At 32.2% G+C, this 16,171-nt stretch overlaps 1 protein-coding gene and 1 long non-coding RNA gene across 2 annotated transcripts; both read right to left on the minus strand.

Annotated features, from left to right (window-relative positions):
• Window positions 1–2,411: 2,411 nt before the first annotated feature.
• On the minus strand, window positions 2,412–3,410 carry LOC139860430 (B3 domain-containing transcription factor NGA1-like). The gene has a single exon (XM_071849190.1). It carries the CDS (start codon window positions 3,408–3,410, stop codon window positions 2,412–2,414), a length of 999 nt encoding a protein of 332 aa, XP_071705291.1.
• Window positions 3,411–6,428: 3,018 nt separating this feature from the next.
• On the minus strand, window positions 6,429–10,018 carry LOC139857758 (uncharacterized). The gene is made up of 3 exons (XR_011762675.1): window positions 8,584–10,018; window positions 8,045–8,232; window positions 6,429–7,162 (listed from the first exon to the last, which is right to left on the minus strand). It is a non-coding gene; the product is annotated as an uncharacterized lncRNA (long non-coding RNA).
• Window positions 10,019–16,171: the final 6,153 nt, after the last annotated feature.

Consider the following 16,171-nt stretch of genomic DNA (forward strand, 5'->3'; position numbering starts at 1 on the left):
TACATGCATACGTGGAGCGTCTTTTGACTACTTTTAAATTGTGTCGCATATGTTTCAATTGTACTTTAAACTTTGTTATGTATCTAGTTGTCGAACTACTTTGTAAACCTTGAAACATCTTTACTTTTGAAATAAATGCGACATACTTTTGGTCAAACGTTGTTTTAAAGACTTATGACCACGTAACGGGACCTAAGTAGACGGCGCCGTCAAACATGATTTGGTCGGGTCGCTACAGAGGGTGAAAAGATAAATTATATAGAAAAGAAAAGAAAAAGAATTAAAAGACTAAAGTACCCTCACATGACATGCACGTGATAAGGGGTAACGGCAGGTTTTGACAGAAAGTAGACGGGGGGACGAGGGATGTACTCTTTTGATAGTTTAGGGACGAGGAATGCACAAAAAAAAAAAAAAAAGGACAGGGAGTCAAAATCGATGTAAAGTTCAGGGACGAGGAATGAAATTTTGTCATTACAATATGTTGAGAACAAATCATGCTAAGCCGATGATTACGTAAGAGTTAAAACAAAAGTTTGGTCTTATGCCACAGTGTTTTGGGCCAGTTACAATTGAAATAACTGGGCTACATGCCTACAATGAATATGATGCCCCTTATCTTTCTTGATGCCATGGGCAAAGGCCCATATTTCCCTTTTACAAGGCCGGCCTAGTCCATGGTACACAATAGTTCTGACTTCTGAATGAACTCAATGAAGTATCATGCTAAATGCAGTACACAAAAACCAGGTTTGGATTTGGAAAAACCCGATCCAGAAAATCGATATTTTCCAAATCCAGTTCGGATCTGGAACGGCTTTTCGGAGTCAGTTTTTTTTTTTTTTTTTTTCATGACAATACCTATAATGAAAATTTTAAGACGTGTATTATTACATACATGCTGCTATTTAATTTTTGTATGTTATAATCGTGTATTTTTATATATTTTATGGTTATGAAACTGGACGCTTTTGCTATGAAATGGGACTCAGGACGAAACTTAACCGAGTTAGTTTGATCCAGTCATGCATAACCCCATTATCTAGTAATCCCTAACAACAACAAGTTTAGAGAGTGGAGACTCGTAATTATTCGAAGATCAAACTTTAGTTTGCTTGTGATGATCACTCAACTAGTTTCTTAAGATAAGAAATGGAATTAAATAGGCTGAGCTAGAGTTCTTCCAAAATGATCAATTAATGATAAAAAGAACATAAGATAAGAGTGATTTATTAATAAACTTCACAATAAATGGTCGGACACATTCATGGGATATATAACGTTCCGCCAGCGTACATCTGAATAAAAATACTTGCTCTCCTCGTGAATAGGGAAAATGTTATCGGTTTCCGTTTATAGTTGAGCATCTAACATGAAATTGAAAATGTGATGTCTGATAAAGAGATGGAGAGGTGTACTTTGAAAAAAGAAAAAGAAAACACAAAGAAGGGGACCTGGCTAGCTAGTATTTTATAAATTAAAAGTCACCCTAAACAGAAAACAAAGGACATACATGCATTTGTGACAAATATGATATGGAGAAAACAGGTATAGAAGAGCAGCTATCAAACTTTAATGATAAACTAGTCTTCATGAAAGATGTCTAGCAACAAGCAAAATTCATATAAAAAAGCCATTTTATTTTATTTTTTATTTTTTTTGGCCGGCTAAAAACGAAAACTTTATAACAAAATCTTTTTCTCGGAAAGAGAAAAAGAATAACAAGATACAAGATGCAAACGCATACATGGCTCCAAAGTAGTAAACTAGACCAAAAGCCATTTTATTTGTGCGTTTTTGAGTGTGTGTAATTGAGAAGAGGAATATAGTTAAAGAATATAAGTACCTGCAGAAAGAGAGCTAAAGGTAACAGCACCAGAGTCAAGAGTAACAAACCTATAGAAAAGATAATAAAAACAAAACAGAATAAAAAAGTATAAAAAAATAAAAAACCACAACACTTGCTCTTAAAATACTTGTTACTTCTTTTTCATTGACAAATTGTGTTGTTCTCATGGAAAAAAGTCAGCATACTTCCATTCTTCTTCTTAGCAATTTTCAATTCTTTTTAAAGATAAAGATAGATAAAAAGTGTTGTGGTGATCTCCTGTGTGAAATGCATAAAAAAAAGGGTTCACATATGATCAATCAATATATATATATAATATATTAAAGATAACAATAGCTGGTAGAACTAGTTACAAAAAAGAAGGATAACAAAAACAGAAAACTACTAGGATTATGTGTGTAAAAGCAGCTAGTTTAATTGTCTTGAAGTGATAAATGGTAATTAATTATCAGTACCAAGGTAATAGTAATATCAATGTTATATAATTCATATTGAAGGTGTAAATAAATGTGTAATAGGAAAATTGTACATTGAACTAAATCAATTAGCTGGATACTAAATACTAAGATGGTATTGATGTATGTTGATGATGATGCTGATCATGATGATATTTTCCCATTGAAACGGGATTAGTAGCAGCACGAGATGAGCCCATTTCACTTGCAGGGTCATAATTACCTTGATCATCTTCATCAGAAATGGGACAATCCATGTTAACCCCAAACAATCGTAACCGTTTTGTAACTACTTTACCATGGACCACAGGCACCGATTCAAACACTACGTTCGATAAAGGAGGTGGGGGTAATGCACCACCACCTATGTTACCGAAACGGTAAGAAAATGGTTGTAACATCAAGTTAGAGTGACTACTAATTCTTGATGGTGATGGTTGTGATTGCAAAAAAAGTAGATTCCATGGATGGATATTTTTCCTATTGTGATTATAAGAAAATTGGTGATGATGTGGCACTGATAAAAAAGATAGACTTGATGAAAAATGGTATGGTGGATTTGGCGCTTTAGGACAATGTCTCCAATCTATAAACAATCGATTGTTAACCACCGAACCATTTGCACCTCGTTGAAACGAGACTATATCTCCGGCATCAAGTTTTTTATCCTTAACGAAACGACTCCAACCTTTAGTCATCACATAACTTTGGCTACTATTCCAGTAAGAATACCTAAATCTCCATTGTTTACCATTTCTATCTTCGAAATTCATGATTAGACCTTTATCGTTAGTCGAAGAATCAAGAGGGAAGCACCTTTCAGCATGTTGTTTCGGAATCACTAGTCGATTGAGTTTGCCTACGTCACTTGGAGACACTACTTTATCAAACATATGCTCTCTTTCAACCACCAACATCATCATACCTTGTCCTCCTCTTGATTCTTGACAATCGTCATCTAGCTTTGATGATGGTTCGCAACCGTGGCCATCAAACATCCAATTGCCATAGGGTTGTTCTTTATCTTCTTCTTGTTCTTGTTGTTGTCTTCTACTTTCAGAACTACTATTACTATCACCACCTGTAGTTTTACCAATAATATTCATGATGAAATATATAACTTGTGTTTGTTTCTATCTTCCAAGATCAATTTATATGAAAAATATATATGTGGATCTAGCTAGATATATGTATGTATCTTGCTACTACCTATATATATATATATATCCTTGTGATGTTGTTGTCTTGTATCAACTGATCATGTGAAGATCAAGTACTTGTGTATATTATATTCATGAAAACATATTAAATGAAATTGATAGGTTTGTACTGTTTGAAGGTGCGAACTAAAATATTGAATTTGAATTATGAATTATGATGATGATGATGATGATGATGATGATGATGATGATGATGATGATGATGATGATGATGATGATGATGATGATGATGATGATGATGATGATGAAACTTAGGGTGTGGGGATGCAGGTACTATTGGTGTTTTTGCATTTTCTGAAGGGTTTCATTCACTTATGGCAATCAAACATCTAGCTAATTAATTAACTACTAGGGTTTACATATTGGAAAAATTGAAACTAACTTTGTCCATTAATTCCAAATTACATCTCAACTCAACTGATAATATCCCCAAACTGATTTTGCAGGGAGCAAAGCAATTTACAATAGAGATATTTTATGATGGGCTGGATCGGTTCGGTATTTCAAGTTCAAAGTTTTTCTACGACATCAAATTCTAAACAATATTACTTTCTCCGAGTCCATCTAGTTGCCTCGACCATGTATTTTTGCGCGGGTCGCATGATTTAGGAAGGACTCAACAACCATCGGACGCCATATTAGGCCACCTGAGTGGGTACTTGATCAAGCATATTTATACGTCTTAAGGTAAAGACATGTGTGAGTGCAATAACAACATAATTTAGCTCTCCGATGGTGTACCATGGACAACCCTAGCCGGAATATTGAAGATTCCGGGACAGTGGTCAAATGTTGTGTCCACCATCGATTAAGAATGCAAGAAATGTGAGGGATTAATCAGATTATGGGGTTGTATTTATAAGCTCACCCTAGAGATGGAGCGAAGGAACGAGTGACAAGTGGCGGGTGGAGAAAGGAGAGACCAGGAAAATTTAGAAAAAGCTCTGGTGGTTTATTAGAGAAGACGATGCTAATTTGGGGGGGGGGGGGGGGGGGGGGGGGGGGGGTTTAACGGACATAATCGGCCAAAAAACCTTTGGCAAACACTATAACAGATCAAAAAAATAAAGACGAAGAAAAAATACAGAAAAACCCGACGGAGATCCACCGTAACATCAGCCCACAAACCAAAACCAACACCGAGCATAGAATACTGGTGGCACAGCACCAGTATTCGCCGCATTGCAACGTCGGAGGATGACGAAGGGGATGTCGGAGAAAAATCATTGACCTAGAAAGAAGAAGAAAAGAAAACAACTAAAGAAAATGATGGGAGAAAGAAGAGTTAACACGTGATGATCGGAACATCAGTGAATTGTCGGTGGCAGGAGAAAGGGGGTCGAAGGGCGGGAAGATGAAATCTGAAAATCGAGGAGTCATGCGTGCAAAGAGAAAACGATAAAAGTTATTTCACTTTAGTAAAAGGTTTTAACTTAATTTGTTTTTAACTTTTTCTTGAATTTATTTAATTATAATTTTTCGTACTCTTATATGATAAAAGGTTTTAACAAATTTTGATTTGCCTATTGTAATTATAGATTATCAAAAAAATATTTAACGTACATGGCGGAACCATTTATTGTGGACGATTACCTGCCGGAATTTGTGAGTCATCTCTACTACTGAAACAATTTTTACGTTATTGATTTAAATCATTTCTCGCAACCGTGAGCCAATCTCTTCACTCTTTTTTAACCAATTAAATAGTTTGTAATAGATCTTATTTTTATATTACATTATTTTCTGTTTTGACTTATGTCTTTTATTTTTCATTACAGTTTTACTTAAAATGTGGCTTTGAATATACGAAACTTGGTGTGAAAATTTGCCAACTCATTTATTCGGAAAGTGGGATCGGGGCTAGAAACATATTTTTGAAGGATGCCAGGGTCCAACATAGACCTTCGTATACATTTTCTAAGGTTGTTTGCCTTGGAATTGAAACCGTTTGCAAAGGTAAGTGATCGACTTGTTTTAGTTAATTAAAAGCGAGAGCGACACGTATTTCAAAAAACACACAAATATGAAAATTCAAATAATTGTATTTAAAAAGTTAAATATTATAAATTTAAAATGCACTGATGTCCAACATTTACATGGTAGAGACTAGGGTGGTAAATGAGTTGAGTTACTTCCAAGCTACTCGAGCTCGACTCGATAAAAACTCGATTCGAGCAGAGCTTAAACAAGCTCGAGCCCGAGCTTAAACTAAATTTAAAGCTAGTTTAGTAAACGAGTCCGAGCTCGAGCTTCATATCTCGAGCTCAAACAAACTCGTGAGTCTAAACGAACTTTTCATTATATACACCAAGTATTCTATTTTTTACAATATAATGTACAATTAATATAATTATTTATTATTATTATTATTATTATTATTATTATTATTATTATTATTATTATTATTATTATTATTATTATTATTATTATTATTATTATTATTATTATAACATCAATAATCAATAATAATAGCTAAAAGAAAATGCTAAACCTTATTATATGTAGACTTTCGTTCATATATAATCTAAAACAAAATTTAATCATAAATAATTAACATCTTAAAATAAAATGCTTGTAAATATTTATATATTAATTGCATAAGTATATATTAATATTATATTAATCAACTTTATAAATCCCTCTCCTTATTAAATTAAAAGTCAAAATAAGTAATATTATTTTCAATTAAAAGATCTTGACCATTCATTTATTTTCATAACTTAATTACAACCCTGGATCAAAATATGAAATGATTATTACTTAATACAAATTTTATTTTAATTAGAGACTAGCTTAATGCCCGTGAATTCGCGGGGTTACTTTATGGGACTAAACAAGTATTTGTTGTTAAGGTCTTAACGTGAAACATTATATTATTTGCGTGGTTTATAGTAACGACATTCATAGAATATTGCTATATAATTATTACTATATCCCATCGCATACATTATTATAACAGATACATATGGGTAAAAGCCTATACTAAGTAATCATTGAGCTGATACATATATAAATATGATTATATCAAGTAACCATTGTATAAATTTTAAATTTAAATAAGTAAAAAGGTGGAACAACTAAAGTACTTGGAGCAAATACTCTGAGGTAGAACCTTTAGTATTATCCTTGTGTTCTGTGTTCCTTCATATCTGTGGGCTCATAGGTAGTAGTTACTTTATTTCACAATTTGTATGAAAAAGATTCATTATGACTTACCATGCTAATAATAACCTTTTGACGTAACCAATAAATGGACGATCTTACAAGTCTCTCCGCCAATATCTTCAAGTCCACTCCATAAAATTTAAGCTCGTGCATAATTTTCATGAGTACTTAAAAAAGCTTATGAAGTTTCTGAACATGATGTAGATGTAGTACCATCCTGCAATTTGGACGGATCATAACACTTACGCATTTTCTTTAATCTTCTGGTGGTTAGCACCCAAATTCTCAATAATATCAAAATCTCATTCCACTGAACTAAATATCAGCTCATTGGGAATGGTACAAACCACATCTTCTTAATCATTAGATAAGCTACTAACTTTTACTTGATTCATCCAGCATTTCAAAAACTTCTACTTGTTGAAACTTTACAGTAATTTTCAGATGATCATCCCCATAACAGTCCCTCAGCACTGTTATATATATATATAAAGGCTAAATATAAATGATCTTAAAAGCACTACCACCAAAATCTAAAATAACCAATGTCATATTTGTAGAAATGCATACTTGAACTAAACGAATTTCACTAATCTATAATGCATTAAAAATATTTATTACGGTAATAATAATATATAGCATTCTAGTTCTAATTTCGTTATAAGTTTTATTGTAGGTTGGCCTGACCAAAAATTCTTTTATCCATACGAAGTACCTTCTTATTATCCTATCAATCAAATCCTACATTAAGACTCCTACAATTCCCATTTAGTACATAACTAGAAAACAGGCCCGCGCGATGCCGCGGGGCCTTTGGGTTGCGTATTTATAGTTAACGGAGCGTATTATAGGTGTGTATATTTATTGAATATAGTCCGAGGTGTTGAGCGTTTTTTTAGAAGTGTCCGTTTCGCATATAGTTAGTCTCGTTGGGTTCATAAGATTTTTCTGAGTTGAACGGTGGGTTCGAAAAAATTTAACGCGAGGTGAGCGGGAAGATATGTCCCGTTGAAAATAAGGGTGAAGTTTGGTTAAGATTTTTAATCAAAATAGTAAATTTACGTTTTACACCCCTGATTGAGGGACTAAACATGAAAGTTGGATGAAGTTTGGGGGGAATATGTTTTTTTTTGTGTTGTCGTTTGGACAACGTGGGGTGGTCAAAACGACCAAATCCCCCACGTACTTTAGTGAAAGTTGGATGAAGTTTGGGGGGAATATGTTTTTTTTTGTGTTGTCGTTTAGACAACGTGGGGTGGTCAAAACGACCAAATCCCCCACGTAATTTAGTATATTGGGTAATGATAACATAAACACCAAAAAAAAAAAAACTTGAAATTTTTATAAAAACTAACCTTCCCAATTTTAGTAACTTCCTAAGAACCTTTCACAAGACCGAAGATAACAGCTCGGGCATGGTTGAGGACTTGAGGTTGTTCACTCTTTTATAACTATTTCATACGGCTCACATCTGCGAATTCAAGAGGCTTATCTGAAGAAGACAAATCATCAACTCGAACCCATGTATGGCCTGTAAAACCATCTTTTAACAAAAGAAAATGAGCGAGACATATAGATATGTCAGTCCTATCAAATTGGTGCAACTATAAGTTGGAGATAAAAGAATTATAATGACGCTTTTGCATTTGCATAAATATTAATTGATGCTAAATTATCAATATATGTAACCTTATAGAAGTTTAGACATATATATACCCATCTTCATTTGTTCATACATCAAACAAATTATATGGAACAATTACGAACCATTTACATATGAACACGCTAAATGGGTTAAAAATATTACTGAAATAACATAAAAGAAATATGCTCATTTAAATGTATACTGATTGAAATTGCAGCGTGGTTAGTAATCATTTTAATTAAAAAGTACCTGGAAGATAGTCACTTGATCGAGTAAGAACTGTAAAGCAGCAACAGAAATTCATAATCACGATTTTGCATTCCAATCTCCTCTGAAGAATAGTAGTGAACTGAAACTTTAAAAAGTTCATCTGAAGATTAATTGTGACCTTTTCATTTCAATTCACAAATGACAACATAACGTAAAACAATAAATATTCTCAATTCAAAGATGAATGTAAAATAATAGTGAACATGACTAAACATTACATGAGACTAAGTCACTACATCCGTAGGGTAGGACAACAACAGCACTCAGTGTACTTACCTTCATAAAACATATTAGTTCATGATATATAGAGAGATTGTTGATGGTTGACTGGTTATGTAAGCTACTGAATGCTCAAAGTTTAAAGACTGACAAAAAATACTTTAAATTGAAAAGATTACTTCGAACTGAAATTATGTTCAACGATATAATAGTCCATTTACGTGATTATGAATCAAAAATAAAGACTGAAAATTAACATAATGTGTTACAGGGCCTTGAGCCTTTTCTTTTTACTTTAAATTATACCATTATACCATTTGTTATATTAAACAAAGGTGACGGAGTCATTGTAGCAGGTTGAATTAAGCTAGCATACCGACAATGCTTTGTATTAGGCTGCAATGGTGTACCTATATTCATAGAATGATAAGAACGCAAACACATACATAAACACATGTTTTAATATAAGAAATATGAGATTGGCCAACCCTGAGGTTAAACTGGAAAATCGCTGCTGCAAAATCAAAAAGTTAATTGCAGCAATTTCTGTAAACCCTAACAACAATCAGTTTCAATCAAGCAATTCATCAAATAGTTAATATGCATGATCAAATAGTATAATAGCAATCATACATAAGTAGAGATTAGCAGCTTATACATCAAAGTACTATAATCAACATGGATTCTTCAAAATTAAACTATTACCTTAACAATATATCGTGAAACCTGATTCTAATAACAATAAGCAAAAAATATGCTTAAATAACGATTGATATCGTGGAAATCAACCCGCTAACTTTGCTTGTTAGTGATTATCGCCAGAAAGCCTAATTGCTCATGCATATATAATGAACAAAGTGCCAGCTTGACTATGTAGTAAACAATTACAGATGATCTTAGTATGAACAGAAGATCTCCAAATATAACTTACCTTCAATTGATTGAAAAGCATATATGTGATTCTTTGATTGTAGAACCCTTGAATCAAAACCTCTTAAACTGTATCGTGATTGTAGACCCCTTGAACGCAATGGAGACGAAAGCAAATCGTTCGATTAAATACCATGTGTATAGTAGTTCATGTTGATTTAATTCCGGAATCTATGTTTATCGGATTGATTCTGATTTGGGAGGTTTTGGTGAATTTTGTAGGGTTTCAACTGAATTGTGAATCTGCCATCTGTAAGCCAATTGTGAACTCCTTAATTTCCACAGAACGTCACCGCCACTTTTTTTTTTTTTTTTTTTTTTTTGTGTAAGGATATTTTTGTAATCAACCGATTCAATAGGATTATGAGGTCATAAGGCCACTCTCTATCGTAACTAAACTATTCATCCTCTTAACCTTTCACATCAGCGCCACATCAACACCAATATTCTATAAATAACCTATAACTAAACAATCCCTATAATGGCTAAAAAAATAGTCCTCTTAATATACAATGTACAAGCAATAAAGCATCAAGTCCAAACAATAAAAAGTCATTGGGACCCACAATTACTATAACCAACCTTCATACTTCCGTTAAATCCATGGTGGAATCGGGTAACTAAAGCGGGTAACTAGCTCATGACTATGGTTTATTACGGGTAATGACGGGTAATGAGCGGGTAACGGACGGGTAACTAACCATAGGGGGTGGTCTAAGTAAGATTAGGAAAAAATTAAGGGTGTAGATCATTTATGATTAATTTAATGGGTGGCTAAAATTAGTTAAGGTTTTTTAAAATGATATATTTTAACTTTTGTTATTATATATAAAAGAGAAAGAGATTACAACACTACCCCTATTAATTTAAAATTTGTTTCACGAATATACAACAGAATAGGAAAATTGACAATTATTTAGGGAAACATGTTTTTATTTTAAAAAAAAAAGTCAAATCCTTAAATACGGAAATAATTTTAGTTTTAAAACTTCCGATTTTTTTAAATAAATCAATTACTTAATTTATCCCTCTTCTTTTTTCACAGACTTATTTTATGGGAATAAATGAATTGTCAATTAAGTAAATCAATTACTGTATTTATCTTTTTTTTTAAACAAAATAACAATGAATTGCACAATTTAATTTAATTTGGGATAAATATTTTAAATCAAATTTAAATACAATTAAATACTGTTTTACTACACTAACCGTATTTCAATTTAAATTACATTTACATCACTAACCATATTTTAACTTACATTTTCAATTTACAACAATTTACACTTAATTCCCTATTTAATGTGTACGTCCATCCATTCAAACTGATATCTTCCCTAAAAATAGGCAAGTTGGTAATCAAACAGAGTAACTAGCGTAAATATCGAAAAATAGAGTTAAATACCTTAAAAACCGACGGAATCATCTAAAACGACGGATTGAGAATCAATGTTGTTGCATCACCTCTACAAGGTACTACAGTATTTGTCTACATTTTCCTATATTATTGTTATGTAACACACTTATATATTGAACTTAATGTAATTTCATCTTATTGTAGTCTGGCAACAAGGATGATATTAAAAAATTTAGGAAACGTACTACGAAGGTTAGTACTAAATAAATAACCCATAACAAAGTGAGAAGGTAAGAAGTTCCCTAATTATTACATTTGTATTTAGGTTGCCATAAGGCAGTGGAATTCCTGGTGTGGACCATGGAAATCGTACGGATCGGTATGCAGATGCTCATTTGGAAGATTGCTTTAAAGTTTACTCTTATATTGTTATGGTATCTTACACTATCAAGAGCACTAACCCAAAGGCAGTTGTTTAATGTCAATTTAAAGATGCCAAGCAAAATTTGCTAATTACCGATGATAGATGTGATGATGTGGGGAAATGAGATCAACATTTTGGAATTTAGAAAATAATTGTATATTGCAATTGCAATTATCTTTTGCTACAGATGTTTAGTTGGACTGAAACTAAGCCCATTGATTGTCTTTTGCTACAATCATTTGCTACAGAAGGTTAGAAGCCTATAGTTGCACTCTTTTGGACTTTTGTTACCAAGTATGGTTTTTGAAAAACTCAAAAGATATGTATATAATTAGCTGTGACACTGTGGGGTGTTTGGATTTGCGTGTTGAAAATGGATTATGCGTTTTGAATAATTATAATCAAATAATCGGCGATAGTGAAACGTGTTACAGATAAATAGTGTTTTGGATTTGATTATGCTGTTTCATATCGTAATAATCAGATAATCAGTTTTTTGATGTTTGTGATAAGTTAGATTATCCATCATTTATAAGGTAAAATGCCTAAAATAGACATAGACATTATAATATTAAAATATAATTAGTATGTAAAGGAATTATTAGAGATGATAAATAAATAAAAAAACTCGTAGCATCTGTAACTTCGTAACATTATTTCTATTACTATTATAGCTTTTAGGTAAGTTATAGTTCGTAATTAAACTGGAAGTGTGTCGCCATTTTTTGGAGAAATAACATTAACATCACTAAATAGTGACAAAATAAATGTAAACGTAATATTAGAGGGTCATTACAGTAAAATTGCTAGTATGCTGGTAATCACTTTTCTAACAGTAAGTACCTAGTTACTTATTCAAAATTGCATTTTGTTGACTTCTAAACGCAGAAAATCACTTTTTCAAGTTCAATATCCAAACGCCAAACATCAATTATTTACGATTTGAAAACTCAATAATTAAATAATCGGAATCAAAACGTGAATCCAAACACCGCCTGTTTCTGAAGTAACTAAATTTTCTCTTATAATCTTAGATATTGTGACATCCGCATCTATATCTATTAACTATATCTATATATATGGGAAATAAAAGAATGAAAAATAGCTCAAAACCGTCAAACCGATTAAACCGGACCGTCTCAAACCGAACCAAACTGTTTACTCAGTTTGATTTGGTTTGATATATGTTGAAATCGTGGATGCCGGTATGATTTGAGATTTAGTCAAAATCGGACCAAACCAGACCTTGAACACCCCTAATGCTAACATGTCAATTTTTACCTTGCACTTTATTAAAATCAATTCTGAATGTAGATTATTCTATTGATTTCTCAATGCATATAGAGTTCTTTGCAGTAGAACCAACTCACTGTCTCAGTTATCTTCAATGCTCCATGGCAATAACTTAACGTCTATATGTTTTTGGTAAGAAATGTTTATAATTTTAGTTATGACATTTCTTTAAAATGTATTGATCTAAGACCACTTTTAGTGGTAGGGGCGTGGGTTGGTGGTGTTGGTTACTTTTTGTACTTTTTTGATGATTATGATGTGTGGGTTTTTTGTGTGTAGTGGTGGTGTGAGTTTTTGATGTGGGCTGAGAGTATTGTAATGATGTGTTAAAATATAATTGGGTTAAGTATTAAAAAGAATAAAAATAAGGAGACTTCAAGTAATGAACATTACAACTGACATCACAAACTTGCGGGATACTTTAAGTAATTCTTTTTCAGACGAATCATTTGTTTATAAATGAGACTTTTTTGCTATGAATAATTTCTCAAATCAAATGTCAGAAAACTTAAGAAAATTATATGTTCTCAAAAACTATTATAGATTATATGTTCTCAAAAACTATTATGATCAGATATCATTTGAACTTTCTGATTATTTATAACTACCAATAGATGTATAAATAACATATACAATCCAATTTAGCTTTTTCTTTTTTCTTTTACAGGCAGATGAATTACGTATTCATATCTTGAACAAGATGATGGTATACTAAAGATAAGACAAAGATCTTTGACATTGCTTACATTTCACAACTACCAAAAGCGATTAAGTTCCTTTAATCACCAATGGAAATCCATAAATTTTTCTTCAGAATATTTATTTATATTATCGTTACTTATACGTAAACTCAACAACTTTTTGTTTTTATGTCAACATCCTTTAACGTTATTTCATACGCAACATTTGAATCTGCAAACAGTTTTTTTTTTATCGTGGTTATTTTTTAATGATTTTTTTAAATAAAACTTGCGAATTCGCGGGTCTTTGACTAGTAGATATAGATAATAAAATTTTCTTCGGAATATCCCTTTACCCAAAAAAAGATATAGATAATAGATACTAAATTATTAAAATAAAACATGTTAATTGAAGAGGGAGGGGTCCCATGGGTTGGGTTCACGTGAGGTTGGCCTTGTGGTATGGTCCTCGACCATGTTTCAAAAAACCCGTTTACTCCCAGTTTAATCCCGATTAATCATTTTTAAAGGCAGTTCGTTTCGATTTTTAAAAATTCGTTTAATTAATTGGTCAACGTCGATTGATGGGTCAAAATCAAATTTGATAATCCAAGTCGGTCAAGGTCAAAATTGGTCAACATTTTAACATGAAGTTGAACTAGAATTTTAAAGATTTTGAACAAAATGAATACTTTTAGACAATTATGTTAAACTTTATGTTTATATTTATGGTTTTATTATATATTTTCACATATAGTTTTTGAAATTTAATATTTTAATGTAAATAGTACAATCCGATTAATCCCCGATTAATTCCCGAATTTCTGATTAATCCTTTCAAAGTCCCGACCGATTAATCCCCGAATAGCGAATTTTGCAACCTTGGTCCTCGACATGGGTCAGCGTGCATTCCTTTCTATTTTCAACTACTTGCTCTTCCCATCTCCTTCAAAAATTTGCCACTACTTTCCTAATTTCACATTGACATAGACCCTAGCTACTATACCTTCAACGCGAAACTCTAACGCAAAACTGAAAGTTTAATTACAAAACATGAAATTGAAAAACTGGATCTTGACCCAATCCTATTTGGATTAGTGTGCATTTTTTCAGAATAATCAAACTTAACGACGTACTATGATCGAACATATTTCAAATCATAGAGATTAAAACAAATTCGAGTGCAAAAAGGTGTTGAGATTATTGTTACGTTTAAAGGACCCTAAGATATCATCTTAGAATGCATAATCATCATGCCTCATTGGTAACGATCTATGTGAACTCTCAATCAATACTTCACCAAGTATTATTAACTTCATACCTTCAACATACAAAGTTTTTTTTTTTTCGTAACCAGAATCTAACCTTCAAATGAGTATCATACATTCCTATTTATAGTGTTCTCAATTTAAGACATGACGCCTTATACTTATCCGTTTATCTTGGATTTCATATCCACACCACATATGATCATACTACATTACCTCTTCGTATATATTTTTTGATTGATACAACTATCAATCTGTTGGAGATATCTCCATTTCGATATTCAAGACTGGATAGATTAACAAAGCATTGATATGTGGGCCAAATATATACAATTTATTGGATTAGTGGCCCAATAAGTCCATCTTTACTATTGCTGATTTTCAAATATTTTTTTTTTTTTTTTACCTGATTAGATATTTATTTTGTATTTTTTGAGAAATATAACCTTTTAATGTTTAGAATTTCGTTTCGAATATGCATAATTGCATAAATCATAAGGATATTTAACTAACTTGTGTTTGTATATGATGCATTTGCTAACAAATACTCCCTCCGTCCTAGGAATGGCATCGGTCGGGTTTGATCGGGTATACACTATACCAAACCCGAATCCGATTAGAAAACTCACTCCCAAACCCGGCTCCATACCCGGCGGGTACCCATTTATTAAATAACCATCGGGTAACAGGTTTCCTCACGGGTAACGGGGATCCCCGTTTATACATCCACCTGTAACAATGTTTATGTTTCAATAATAATCTAATGCTAAAAAAGTACCATGAGCCATATGTTATCAAATTTAATATCATGCAAAAATAGAATGTGATAATAGAAACATCAAACAACAAGTCTTAATAGAAGGTCTGAACAGAGTTTCTGAATTCTAAAATTGAATTACTCCGTTTATACTATCAAGGAAAACCTCCCTGTATTACTCTGCATCTAAATTCTAAAATTAAAAATATTTATTAAATTAAATGTTATTAAATTAATAGAAGGTCGTTTTTCCTTTTTTCGAGTTCTCGTGAAATTGTAAGGGTTTCGTGCCCATCTCGTGACGTACTCATTGTTATATATCAATAAAATTACCTTGCATTTCAAAAAAAAAAAAAAAATGTTATTTACTTGTTAAGTAACCAATAATACTAAGTAATAATTAATAAATATACATCTTAAATAAATGGATCGGGTAAATGGATCAGGTAAATGAGTAGAGTATACGAGTCGGGTATATGAGTTTTTTAATAAAACCAAACCCGAACCTGAATCCGGGAAAAAATAAATCTATACCCATACCCGACCCTAAACCCGTATACCCGGGCCATACCCAGCCCAATAATATCGGGTTTCGGGTTTTCCCATCGGGTACGGGTATTTTTGCCATCCCTAACTCCGTCC

The sequence above is a fragment of the Rutidosis leptorrhynchoides genome, chromosome 7 (assembly GCF_046630445.1).
Source record: "Rutidosis leptorrhynchoides isolate AG116_Rl617_1_P2 chromosome 7, CSIRO_AGI_Rlap_v1, whole genome shotgun sequence".
Taxonomy (NCBI): Eukaryota; Viridiplantae; Streptophyta; class Magnoliopsida; order Asterales; family Asteraceae; genus Rutidosis; species Rutidosis leptorrhynchoides.

Excerpts from the sequence above, each read along its gene's own strand:
- LOC139860430 (XM_071849190.1), bottom strand. The coding sequence starts at position 3,410 with ATGAATATTATTGGTAAAACTACAGGTGGTGATAGTAATAGTAGTTCT.